This window comes from Geotrypetes seraphini, chromosome 7 (assembly GCF_902459505.1).
Source record: "Geotrypetes seraphini chromosome 7, aGeoSer1.1, whole genome shotgun sequence".
Lineage (NCBI taxonomy): Eukaryota > Metazoa > Chordata > Amphibia > Gymnophiona > Dermophiidae > Geotrypetes > Geotrypetes seraphini.
In genome coordinates this window covers 174,674,785-174,688,479 of record NC_047090.1, presented here as the reverse complement: position 1 = coordinate 174,688,479, position 13,695 = coordinate 174,674,785, and the positions used below count along the sequence as shown (strand labels likewise).

General features: G+C 43.5%; 1 protein-coding gene across 2 annotated transcripts in view; it reads left to right on the top strand.

Moving 5' to 3' along the window:
* Positions 1-13,695, top strand: part of SLC24A4 (solute carrier family 24 member 4) — a 196,530-nt gene that overhangs the window by 162,320 nt on the left and 20,515 nt on the right. For both annotated transcript variants that reach the window (XM_033950870.1, XM_033950871.1), the window contains exons 12-13: positions 5,322-5,472; positions 12,673-12,839. In XM_033950870.1, the coding sequence (XP_033806761.1) occupies positions 5,322-5,472; positions 12,673-12,839 (318 nt within the window). The remainder of the gene's footprint in view (positions 1-5,321; positions 5,473-12,672; positions 12,840-13,695) is intronic.

Sequence of the window (13,695 nt, the reverse complement as noted above, 5' to 3'; positions counted from 1 at the left end):
GCGTGGTTAGGCATCCTTGATTAGAGTGCTTAGCGGTGCCTAATGTAGGCATCTTATAAAGAATCTTTTTCTTTATTTTTATAAATCTTTATTTATATCCCGCCTTTCCCTTGGTGGGTCACAACATGGCACATACTTATTTAGTTTTATTTTTATTGGCATGGATTACTGAATATTGTCCATCTGGACATTAGCTGACGACTGTTTATGAACTAAGGCCTAGTCTTTTATGTATTATCATGTTTGACATTGCTTATCCTGCTGAAATTAGATAATTGATGTTAGATGTATTGACTTGTGGTGTTTATTGTCCTAGTCATTTATGTTTTAAAAAATTTTACTATATATTATACCATTAAAAAAAATGTTTTGTTATAATATGTATTGATTCTTATGATAACATAATCAAAACACATACATAACAATAATCACAAAAAAATGCATACACAATAATAAAAAATATACAAGGGAAAAACCAATGATATCAATGCAGGAAGCAAAAAGAGTCCAATGCTTATCCGTAATCTTCCAACAATAGTGCTAAGTTTTAATTGGTAGAATTAAACTCAGAGACATGGAGGGGTTAACGAGGGGGAAACCCCCCCCCAATCACCTCACTACCCAATCATTGTATGATCCTCCATTTTGAATTAAATGTGCAAAATAAATTTTGATATAAAAAACTTCAATACTTCAACAATGTTTTTAAAAGTGAAAAAGCACTTAGCTAATAGATGGTTTCGATGTGGCATGTTTCGATTGCTGCTTCAGGAAACCATACAGATGAAAAATCAAAAGAATGGTTTGTCAGCAAGAGCGGGTGAGATTTCTGTAAAAAGCGATTCTCTCAATTTTTTCAAAGCGCTCAAGAATGCTGCTCAAGTCTATAAATGGCGCCTGGTGGATGAGTAACAATTGTGTTTAACGATGCTCCCTATAGTTGGGTATAAGCATTTACACCAGCCATTGAGCATGGAAATGCAAACTTGCGCTAGTCCTCTATAATAAAACCCACACTTGCGCACTTACAACAGTGTGATCCCTGACAGCACAATTTCTGACTCTGTGACCGTGTTCGATTTGTGGCTAGCGGCGGCAAGAGCAAAGGCAGGAGGGTGTCCTTCAAGGTGCTGCGAGGTGTCCGGCTGCTACTGCTGCACAGGGAAGTGGAGGGGGGAGAGGGAAAATGGGCTGTTTGGGGGAAGGAGTGTACTTAGGAGCAGGTAGCAATCTTGGTTTGCTCGGGGGGCCAGGGAGAGAGACAGACAGAAAGAAGTGGAGGGGAGAGGGAAAAGGGGCTGCTTTGGGGGGAGGGTGTGCTGGCAGGCAGCAATCTTGGTTTACTCGGGGGGAGGCCAGAGAGAGATAGGCAGGGGGCCAGGAGGAGAGACAGACAGAAAGAAGTAGAGGGGGAGAGGGAAAAGGGGCTGCTTTGAGGGAAGAGGGGTGTGCTGAGAGGCAGGCAGCAATCTTGGTTTGCTCAAAGGGCCAGAGAGAGATAGGCAGGGGGCCAGGGAGAGAGAGCCAGAAAGAAAAGACAGACACATCTATTCTAGCACCCGTTAATGTAACGGGCTTAAAGCCTAGTATTGTATAATGGCAATTCAGTGTGCCCTTGCTGATATGGAATTCGTGCTTAACGTCTTGGTGCCTAATTTTAAGCGTTCTTTTGAGAATTACCCCATACATGTTCTAAGATGATGGGCTAGTGCCACAGCCCTGGATATCTTTGTTGCTTTATAGCTTAGATGCCATCTTTGTGCATGCCAGAGCACCCTAATATGGAGCAAATGGCTTCACTTTGTCCAAGGAGGGTTAGTTGGGATGGATTTACCACCTCCAATCATTATGAAAAGTTGGTTCCAATGCATAGCAGCTTCCAAAGGAGGGAAGGAAAGAGGTGTGATTGGTTAATGGAAACTGAGGGAGGTGAAGGGACTTGCCCAAGTTCATATGGGAAATCAGAGCCCACAACAGGTCCAAACTGAGGCTTCAGGAACTCCCCTGGCTCCTAGTTCTGTGCTGTAAACAGACGACTTCCTGACAAGGAGGGGAAATGAGCAAAAGCAGCCCAGCAAATATACTAGATATGTATATTGTTACCTCAAATATTTTATACCGTACAGTTGTATTTTTAACATTAAAATTGCATACTCCAGAAAGTTTATAATGTGTCTATCAGTCTTCTGGTCATATCTGTGTTGGAAAAGTGGATTTTCATTCATTTGTTCTGTGATCAAACTGATCAGCTTTTATTTCACAATATTTCTCTGCTGGATTGTGAATTCAATTGCAGGAAACCTCAGTTTCCTTATGAGCACAGATCTTAAAATATAGCTTGTCACTACGTGTAAATGGTGATTGGTGGTGGGAAAACAACCAGTGGACCACCTACTATAAAGATTTTTCTTCCCCCCCCCCAATTCAAAATACCCAGAAAATGTCACATTTTCTGCATATGTTAACAACATTTGGGTTACTGTTTAACTAAGAACACTTGGGCTTAGTTAAGATGATTTGTGGTTCAGTAATTTTTCTCCTCCAAATCAAGAATATTGTTGCTCTAAGTGGGAACTTGTCTTTAACTCTTTAAGTGGCTAATGATCGGAGGCAATAAATCGCAAAGAACATCCATGAAGAAAACAAATATATTAAAAAAAGGAATTTTCTATTTAGTCTGCAAGTCATGAAGAGGATAAGAAAGGGAACCCCCCCCCCCCTTCATAGAAGCAGGATAGCCAAACAATCAGTAAGGAAAAATAATATTATAATGCCTCTATCGTTCTATGGTGCGACCTCACCTGGAATATTGCGTTCAATTCTGGTCTCCTTATCTCAAGAAAGATATAGCGGCGCAAGAAAAGGTTCAAAGAAGAGCGACCAAGATGATAAAGGGGATGGAACTCCTCTTGTACGAGGAACGATTAAAAAGGTTAGGGTTCTTCAGCTTGGAAAGAAGAAGGCTGAAGGGAAGATATGACTGAAGTCTACAAAATCCTGAGTGGAGTAGAGCAGGTACATGTGGATCGATTTTTTTTTTTTTACTCCGTCAAAAAATTACAAAAGACTAGAGGACACTCGATAAAGTTACAGAGAAATACTTTTAAAACCAATGGGAGGAAATATTTTTTTCACTCAGAGAATAGTTAAGCTCTGGAACGCATTGCCAGAGGTTTATTCAAAGGAATTGCACAATATGAAATAAAACGATTACAAATTATACAGAATACGGCAATAAAATTAATAAATAATTCTAAAAAATTTGATCATGTAACACCACTTCTCAAAGAGGCGCATTGGCTTCCTGTTAATTACAGAATCACTTATAAGTTATGCATAATTATCTTTAAAACTTTGATCAACAAGTCCCCTGCTTTTTTATATAGGTCACTTATTCCATATTCTGCAAAGAGAATTTTACGATCTAGCGAACAAAATCTGCTATCGATTCCATCATTAAAAATTATTAATACGAGGAGACAATTTATTTTTTCTTGTACGGCACCACAAACATGGAACGCCCTCCCTATTACTTTACGGGAGGAGAAAGACCTTGGAAAATTTAAAACTGAGCTAAAAACTTTCCTTTTTAAAGATGCCTTTTCAACATAATTTTATGTTTTATGAATTATATTTTATTTGGTTAGACCTGTTTTAACTATATCCCTTTTGTATTTTCCCTCAATGTTTCTTCTTTACTTTAAAAATTGTATTTCATCCCTCCATTCCTTATGTTTAACAATGTTAAATTTAGAGTATTTTAGCTATTATTTAAAAATTGTATGTACTGTAATGTATTACATTGTTATTGTTTTTCGTTTTTTAAATTGTAAATTTTAAATGTACATCGCTTAGAATATCCGATTAAGCGATTTATCAAGTCTCCTAATAAACTTGAAACTTGTGGTTAGAGCGGATAGTGTAGCTGGTTTTAAGAAAGGCTTGGACAATTTCCTGGAGGAAAAGTCCATAGTCTGTTGTTGAGAAAGACACGGGGGAAGCCACTGCTTAGCCTGGATTGGTAGCATGGAATGTTGCTACTGTGTGGGGTTCCAGAATCTTTTGTTTCTCTTTATTCTGAATGGAATGTTGATACTCTTTGGGTTTTGGCCAGGTACTAGTGACCTCTATTGGCTACCATTATGTTCTTAAGTCACGTAGGGTGGTTGTTTTTTTATATGACATCTGAGTTTGGGCATTTTGCAAAATACACATAAAAATCCAGTAGTGAACATGATCATTTTTAAAAAGCAAAATGTCTATCTTTTTTTGTTTTGAAAATGTCCAATTTTCAGATATGCTTGTCCTCAGTACATCTATCTTTTGGAACTATTAAAATAAAAAATGTCCAAAAACAGGCCATTGGGATGTAGGAGGGGCCAGCATTATTAGTAGACTGGCCACTTAGACATCCCAGCAGAGTAGTGGGGCAACCTAGGGGAGCAGAGCAGTGAATTTCACATAAAAAGGTCCCGCGAGAAATGATGGCAGCCATTCAGGACCAGTCAGGAGCTCAAAAAGCTCACGTCTGCTTTGTGCGCTGCTCTGCCGCAAGAGATGAAGACTCGTAGGCAGCCATCCAACGAGGGAGGGGCAGGAGCGTGGAAAGCTGCCGATACAGCACTGGACCGCCAGAATTTTTAAAAAAGGTGCCGGGAGAGGGGCTATTCGCTCCATAAGACGCACCTACATTTCCACCCACTTTTTTTTTGGGGGGGGGGGAAGTGTGTCTCATGGAGCGAAAAATATGGTACTTTTTATTTTATTTTTTTTTTTACCTGGGGCAACAAAGGGTTAAGTGACTTGCCCAGAGTCACAAGAAGCTGCAGTGAGAACTGAATCCAGTTACCCTGGTTCTCAAGTCACTGCACTAGCCATTAAGCTACCCTTTCACTTTTTGTGGCAGAAATCATGCAAAAAGTTGTTAAATAAAGACCCTTTGCATTCCTTTTCCTGCTGACTATGAAATGTTGAGAAATGGAGGAACAAACTTGGCTGTACTTCCTTGCTTTAAGAGAAAGAAATAACATTTTCTATCTTTTTAAAGATTTCTCGGCGGATAAAGGAAAACAGAAGGGGGTAAGTTGTTAGTGTCTGTACCTTTTTCACAAATATATTTTATTAAATTTTCAGAAAAGAATTACAAATTCACAAAAAGCCACGGTGTACAACAATACAGTTTGAATACCAAGATCCATCATAACTTCACCATGTACCAAATATGTCACCCTCCCAACTTCCCACCCTCCCATCCCCATTTAGCGTCTGTACCTTTTAGTACCTGCAAGATTCACTGAAATATATTTTATTTTGGGGTGCAGCGTCAAAGACTCCTCCAGTGTTCCAATGGGATGAACATGAAAAGCCAGGGGGGGAAACTGGAAACCACTGAAAATGGAAATTTACCTGCAAATAAAGAAGAGGTGGAGGAAGAGAATGAGTCAAATTATTTATCTCCTTTTTCTGTGCCAGGTAAGCCACAGACATAATCATAAGTACAGTCAAACCTTGGTTTATGAGTAACACGGTTTGTGAGTGTTTTGCAAGACGAGCAAAACATTTTTGCAAAACGAACATTGACTCGATTTGCAAGTCCCCCCACCCATGAACCAGCATGGCCCTCCTCCCCTGCGAACTGGCATCCCCCGCCCGCCCAAACTGAAGGCTTACCCCCAATTTGGCATCAGCACCAACCCACCGGAGGTGCCGGTGCCCGAAGATCCTGCCTCTTCCCTGACTGGGCCTTGAGCATCTGTGCATGCTCAAGGCCTTCTAGCTCTTGTTCTCTCTGAGAATCTCGAGGGAGAGGGGCGATGCTGGTTCGCGGGGGGGGGGGGGAGGGTTGCGGATGGGGGGATTTGGAAGTGCACCAGTGGGGGGTCTTTTGGGGATGGGGTGGAGTGGAGCAGTGCTGGTGGCCAGGGGAGGGGAGGTGGAACCAATCAAGCAAGTTTCCCTTACTTCCTATGGGGAAACTCACTTTGATATACGAGTATTTTGGTTTACAAGCATGCTTCTGGAATGAATTATGCTCGTAAACCAAGGTTCCACTGTATATGAGAAACAAAGGAAGTGGTATAAAAGGATGTAAGAGAAAAGGGACAGAAGCAGCATCTCTAGTCCCGACTAGCTCAAGGAGAAGATATCTGACTTGGTAACTCAACCCAGGTGAGCTACTGAATCACAGGGACATAAGAATAGCCATACTGGTCCATCTATCCCGGTATCCTGCTTCCAGCAGTGGCCAATCCAGGAAAAAAAGGTGTTCAAGTCCTTATTTTCCTTCTCATTCTCCTCCTATGAGGGTGATTTGAAAAGTCTGGTAAATTTCCATGAGATGACATCACAGTCCATTATTTAATCGGTGCCGTCAATGAGGGTTTGCAGAGCTGAACAAAAGCTATTTTTCCTACGATGTGAAAAAACTGGAAATTTCCTGGACTAAGTGTATGGCCCTTGATGGAGACTACGTTGTTTAACTTGCTTTTTTTTTTTTTTTTACCAAATTTTTCAAACCATCCCCATATATGCAAATGGAAATTCTGCAGCCAAAGGAACCAACAAATATGTTAAAACGTGTCTGGAGTGATGCAGTCACTCGGTGCCAGTTGTATAGTACCAAGCATTTCCCCATAGGCACCAACGGGCTCATGTTCAGCAGGTGGTTGACAGACAAAAGTTTAACCAGTGAGTTCAGCACCTTTTAAAATAATACCCACAAAATATTCAGACATACCGAACTTATTCCAGTTGCCTCCACTGGGGTGTTAGGAAGAAATCTTTTGCTGTGAAACACAATCAACCAAATTTTCTTATCTATCACAAATTGTAAAATTGTTTTAGTCCACGGTGCTTTTAAGTTTGGCAGATTTGATTCTTTATTTCTCAGTGTTATCCTTGTTGCATGTTTCCATTTTCTTCTGTGACCTCCAGGTCACCATTTACACAGTATCATCTCTTGCCAGTGGGTTTTCTGAATCTACCATTCATAGGCCAGCATTCACTAACTTGCCCGATCAGGCCTGATCTGGGCAGGTCCGACGAATTCAGGAAACTCCAACATGCAGATGAGGGCGATCGGAGGAAAGCCCCCATCTGCAGGCATGGATTACGCTTTAGCGATCCCCGCACATGCGCAGATCATCTATAGATGGTCTGAACATGTGCGGGACCTCCGGACCATTGGAGTTGGGGGTTTTTTCCTTCTATTTTTTTACACTGAGCATAGCCAGGGAAAGTGCTGGACAGGCGATCGAGGAACTTTGGGGAGTCCATGGTTTTAACCCACTTAAGCCCGCGGGTTAAAACCATGGGCTTTCAGTGCGGGGAAGGGTGGAAGAGTTGAGACAGGCAGGCAGGGTGTTTGGGGCTGGAAGGCAGGCGTGTTCGAGGCAGGCAGGCACGTTCGGGGAGGATCCGCATACAGGGATACTCCTAGACAGAGGTATAGGGAGGCCGCAGAGGCTGCGGGGTAAGGATCGAGCTGTGGCTTTCCCATGCCCGGAAGAAGGATATAGGCGAGCGGGGGCTGCAGCCCGGGGCCCGGCCAGCCCGTACAGGGGATCATGTAGCCTGGATTTCCTGGAGACGGCTGCGAATGGGTATGCCCGTGGCTCCCGGCAGCCACATTTGGGGCTGCAGGGGGCATTCGGGACAGCAGGAGATCGGGGCTGACAGGGCAGAGAGCAGGGCTGCAGAAGGCAGGGCAGTCACAAAGGGCTTCAGCGACTGGTCCTCGGAAGTCGCTTTTTTTTTTTGATCGGCCAGCCCAGTCGGTGTTGCAGAGTTTTGTTTACTGAATCGCATCCCTGCCTACTTTGCATGCCGTTGCCCTCATTTGCATGCGCGGATCGGAGGATGGTTGGAAGACAGGTAAGTGAATCGGGCCAGGGTCGCTAAAGGGTCGCAAACCGATCGGTACATGATCGGTTTGCTCTGTTAATCTTGGCCATAGGCAGGTGTTCTCTCTTGCAGGCAGCTAAACAATGCATACACTCATTTAACTCTTCTCCCTACTTCCTCCTGATAACTTTCTTTACTTCATTGTGGTAAAAGTCCAGATTCACCTTAACACATATTTAGTAGATAATTCAGTGTTGTGCATTCCATTAATTCTGTCTAAGCCAGTTAGCATTTCCCTAACCTTGCTGACAAGGGCTTCTGTATCTAATTTGTTCATGATACCATGGGGAGGATAATATTTGAAGCAAATTACACACACAAAGTAACTCTTGTGAAAACTGTGCTCTTAATATGGCTAACAGTGTATGGGCAGGATTCATTAAAACTCCAAACCATGTGCGATCCGATTCCGTTTGCATGCCGGCCCCCCTATCCACGGACAGAGCGATCCCCGCTCATGCGCACACCCTGATAGTGGTGACAGGAGAAGCAGCCTCCTGTCACTGCTGTCAGGGCTCAGCCCAGCCCAGATCTCTCTTGCCTGCTCCTGGACTTTCATGCTCTCTGCCGCCGTTCCCTGCAGTGCAAGCCCGTGGTTTTAAAGCAGGCCTGCACTGCAGGGAATGGCGGCAGAGAGCAGGAGAGTCCGGCACACCAGCCCTGCCTGACACCCCCCACACACACCCCCAGGCCCCGATGTCACCTGCCCTGCTCTGATCTCTCTTGCCAGCTCACTGGACTCTCCTTCTCTCTGCCGCTGTTCCCTGCAGTGCAAGCCCATGGTTTTAAAGCGGGCCTGCACTGCGGGGCAACGTTGGCAGAGAGCAGGAGAGTCGGAGCGAGCAGGCAGGAGAGATTGCCCGACACCCCCCTTGAATTAACCACGACCGGCCCCACTGCCTCACCCACAACTGGCCCACCCCGGATCAGGCCCAGCCCACCTGCACCGCATACCTTTTAAATTGTTGGGAGCAGGAGGGGTGCCTGGTCCCTCCTCCTTAGGGCATGGCTCCTCTTCGGGAGAGGAGGGGGTGCCCGGTCCCTCCTGCTCCTAGGCTTCATCATCAGGAGCAGGAGGAAGTGCAAAGTCCTCCTGCTCCTACACCCCCTGCCGACCGCTGCGCAATAGAGGCCTTAGGCCCCACCCCGTGCATCACATGATGCACCGGGGCATGGCCTAATGCTGCACTTGCGTCGGAGGAGGCCTGAAGCAGGAGGGACTGACCATCCCTCCTGCTCCCAACAACCTGAAAAGGAAGGCAGAGATAGTGGGCCAGGCCCGGCCGGCATCGGATGAGGCCTGGAGCAGGAGGGACTGACTACTCCTTATGCTCCCAATGAGTTTAAAGGTACGCGGGTGGGGTGGGCCCAGCCCGGCCAGCCAGCCAGCCAGCATCGGAGGAGGCCTAGAGCAGGAGGAACTGACCACCCCTCCTGCTCCCAAGAAGTTTAAAAGGGCAGGGAGAGGATGGCCCGGGCCAGACAGCCAGCTGGACTATCTTAGCTACAGGGAGGGAGGGAGGCAGTCAGGGCAGGAGTCATTGGTGGGGCATTGGCGCAGGGAGGCATTTAAAACCACGGGCCGGCCGCGACTTTTTTTTTTTTTTAAGTTTATAGTTTACTTTTGTAGCCCAATGAGCCCGTGGTTTTAACCTGCTTTAAACCCGTGGGTTAATACCACGAGCTCGCAGAGCAGGGGGCTTTCGGGGTGAGCATGTAGGCAGGAGACAGATCAGGGCAGCATTCAGGGCGAACAGGCAGGAGACAGATCAGGGCAGAGAGAAGGGCTTCTATGGAGCTGGAGAATCGGAAAGACGTTTTCAACTGGTCTCCAGCAGTCGCTTCTTGGGTTGATCGGCTAGACCAGTCTATTTTAAATTTTTGGTTGATGAATCGCGTCGCTGTCTAATTTGCATGCGTTTTTCCTCATTTGCATGCACAGATTTGAATTGGATCGCAGGAGAGGTTAGAGAATAGTGCAGGAGGGAAATCTGGTCGCAAAGGGGCTGCAAACCGATTGGTAGATGATCGGTTTGCTTAGTGAATCTAGCCCTATGTGTTGGTTCATCTCACCTTTCCTTTGAGCTGTATTTAGAGGAGATGTTCTTGAAGCTGGGGGCCTAATTTGGGAGGAACCAGGAAATAACGCACTCAAATTGTATTTTCAAGTAGTCATCTGTTATCCTAGTACAAGCAGGCAGCAAGGGTGATGTCTGAAATTACTTCCTGATTTTGAAGGGCGGGATTGAGACCGGCAGAGCAAAAGGGAAGGCCCCCGCGGCATCTGGCGGCATCATTGCCAGACAGTTTAGCGAGACTGGGACCAAAGGCAGGGCTGCTCACAATCCAGATGCATCACTGACTCCTCACTCTTCCCTCCTCCTGGCGGCTGTCAAACAGCATGGAGGACTGCCACGGCCACCGCCAGGAGGAATTGGCTGCCTAATTGCATGTCGGGCCTGCGACTCTATTCCCCACAGCCAGACCCCCAGTAGGTTTAAATTTTGATATTTTTAAAAACTACAGTAGTTAGAAAAGTGTAGGCTCAAATATAAACCGAGACCCCCATTTTTGGGCCTTTTTTTTGGCCCATAAATCTCAGTTTATATTCAAGTATATACGGTATACATAAAATAGTATTAAGAATAGCCTTTTCAATTCATGGTCAATTTCCCAAACAATGTACCTACCCAGGTTGCCCTGTGAATCCAAATTTCGTGGAACTAGATCATACAGACAGCAGGATAAATCAGATACACATACCCACCCACCTTGCCAGGAATTAACTCTTTTTTTTTTTTTTTTTTTTTTTTAATTCTTTATTCATTTTAAAACTGACAAACAAATGATTAATATTAAAACATTACATTACTAATAAAATATACAGCACTTGACATTCTTATACATATAATCCATTAAAGTAGAAATTATGACCCTTCCCCCCCACCCAACAATTTTTCAACAGAAATGCAATCATTAAATAAAAATATTAATCATCCAATTTCCCCCCCAATAAAATACATGTATCCATCAGAAAGGAAAACGATGTTCATTCATTACAATAATTCTCTAATGGCCCCCAGATCTTTATAAAGTTGTTATAATTACCTTTCTGTACAGCAATTGCTCTTTCCATTTTAAAAATGTGACAAAGTGAATTCTACCAAAAAGAATAATTAAGATTTGTATATTAACTCTTGAGCTCTGCATTAGATGGATAGGATTTGCAAGGTAGCAGTTGTGTAGGACATCCCAGGCATGCTGAAAAAATTTCTAGGCTTGTCTGAGCTCAAAGAGAACTATCAATGTTGATGCTATTAGATGACATCACCTATTTCATAAGAATGTAAGAACATAAGAATAACCTGACTTTGTCAGACCAGTGGTCCATCTAGCCTATTATCCCTGTCACAGATAGCCAACTTAGCTTTATTATCCATTTTATACCGTATTTTTCGCTCCATAAGACACACCTGACCATAAGACATCAGGGGCGAGACCGCGGCAGATGCAACGTGCTTCGGAGGCCAATGGCAGCCTGCTCAGTTCGCTGTGCAGGCTGCCGTAATTAGGTCAGTGGCGGTAACAGTGTGGAAGACGACCTCTCGCTGGGTCAGGAAGCAGCTTGGCGGTAAGGCCACGCCCGTCACGAGGGCGGGACGCTTGATCTGGACACCACGGGTGAGTGAGAAGATGCTTTGGGTGCTCACCGATGTTAGGGAGAGCCGTATGGGGCATGGGCATTTAAAACGGTACGTCGAGGTGGGGCGTTTAAAAAAAAGTACCTTTGCTACATAAGACACACGGATATTTCCACCCACTTTTGAGTGGGGAACAAAGTTCATCTTATGGAGCGAAAAATACGGTAAGTTATTTTTCTGAAAAATGCACTCGGCATAAAAATCTCTTTATAAAAATAAATCTGAAACATGCAACTGTTTCCTAAAGGGTGCAGACTAGCAGGCTGTATATATTTATTTAAAAAATTTGTCAACATACATGAAATGGAACAAACAAGACTTATACAAACATCTTTTTTTTTTTTTTTTTTTAATTCTTTATTCATTTTCAAATCAAAACAACAAGTGCACAAAAATACATCATACAAGTAATTCCAATATAGCACTATAATATCTAACACATAAAATCTAATAGTGTAATAACCCCACCCACCCATCCACCCTTCATCACATTTTCAACTAAAATAGAATATACATATGTTATATACCATATTATAACATATCTTGTAAAATTACCCCCAACTCCACCCTCCCCTTTGAGTGTGCTAAATACAGTTAATAAAGAAACATTTTAAATTATAGATGAATAGATGCATCTTAAAAAGCCATACGGCCTCTTTTACAAAGCCGCACAGCAACAGCCCTGAAGCCCTTTAAATCTCTATGGGCTTTGGGGCCATTAGAGCAGCGCAGCCACTAGCGCGGCTTTGTAAAAGAGGCCGATAGTTTCATAGATCCTCACATTACAATTCATCCTAAAACCAGCATTAGGCTTACCCATCTTTTATTGAAATGCTTCTAGAAATAGTACTTTTTATTGAAATGCTACTAGAAATAGCATTTTTTTAAACTTCTGAATATCAGATAGAACCCTTAGTGGTCCTGTTAATTTGTTCCACAGCGTTACTCCCATGAAATAGCTATACTAACAGGACCACAGATAGCCCCAAATTCCAAGGACAAGAAGCTAGAATGAACTTTAGATACTAATTTTCTTTTTTTTCTCTCTCTCTTCTGTTTTTTTCTTCAGCTGGCTGTGCAAACAAACTAAAATGGTTTTTTAGTTGGCCACTCATCTGTGTGATGTATTTCACCATTCCAAACTGCAACAAGCCACGCTGGGAAAACTTGTTCATGCTGACTTTCATTCTCTCTACTCTGTGGATTGCTATCTTTTCTTACATTATGGTATGGATGGTAAGTTGACATTAAAAATGACATAAAAATATAGCTCACAGGATATAATGGCAGATAAGGACACCTTGCGTATAATATTTAAACCAAAATTAGATATACTACTGCTTGTGAGTAACCATATCAAGATGATATATAGTCTAATCAAAAAGATAGAAAAGAATGCTGTTATAAGACAGAATACCAAGATGGCATAGAAAAACAGGCAAGAAATTATGCCTATCTACTCTGACCAGTTTATTTCCTGGTCTCTGAATTCCCCTCATTTTTCTTTGCAATTAAGGGTCATCGGTGCTTATCCAAAATGGAATGAGAGGGCATAGGATGAAGTTAAGAGGTGATAGGCTCAGGAGTAATCTAAGCATGTACTTCTTTACAGAAAGTAGAAGCATGAAACAGTCTTCCGGAAGATGTGGTGGAGACAAAAACTGTCTGAATTCAAGAAAGCCTGGGATAGGCACGTGGTATCTCTTAGAGAGAGGAAGAAATAATGGTTACTGCAGATGGGCAGACTGGATGGGCCATGTGGCCTTTATTTGCCATCATGTTTTCTATAACCAGCAAGCTCTATCACCTCACAATGCAGGTGTTAAGAGCCTTAACCAATAGGGAGAGGAGGAGATAGTGAATGCTGCAGATGGATGGGCCATTTGGCCTTTATCACTTCCACTGGGAGGCTGTCCCACCACCTTTTTGGTGAAGAAGTATTTTCTGATCTTGCTCCTGAGTCAGCACCCTCAGAACCTCTTATTCTCATCTTTTTCTACTGTCTGGCTACCTTTTGCATGCACAGATGCGATGTTGTAACACTCTCATTAGGGGGTATGAACGGTGATGACATCATCAGTGATGCAACAGA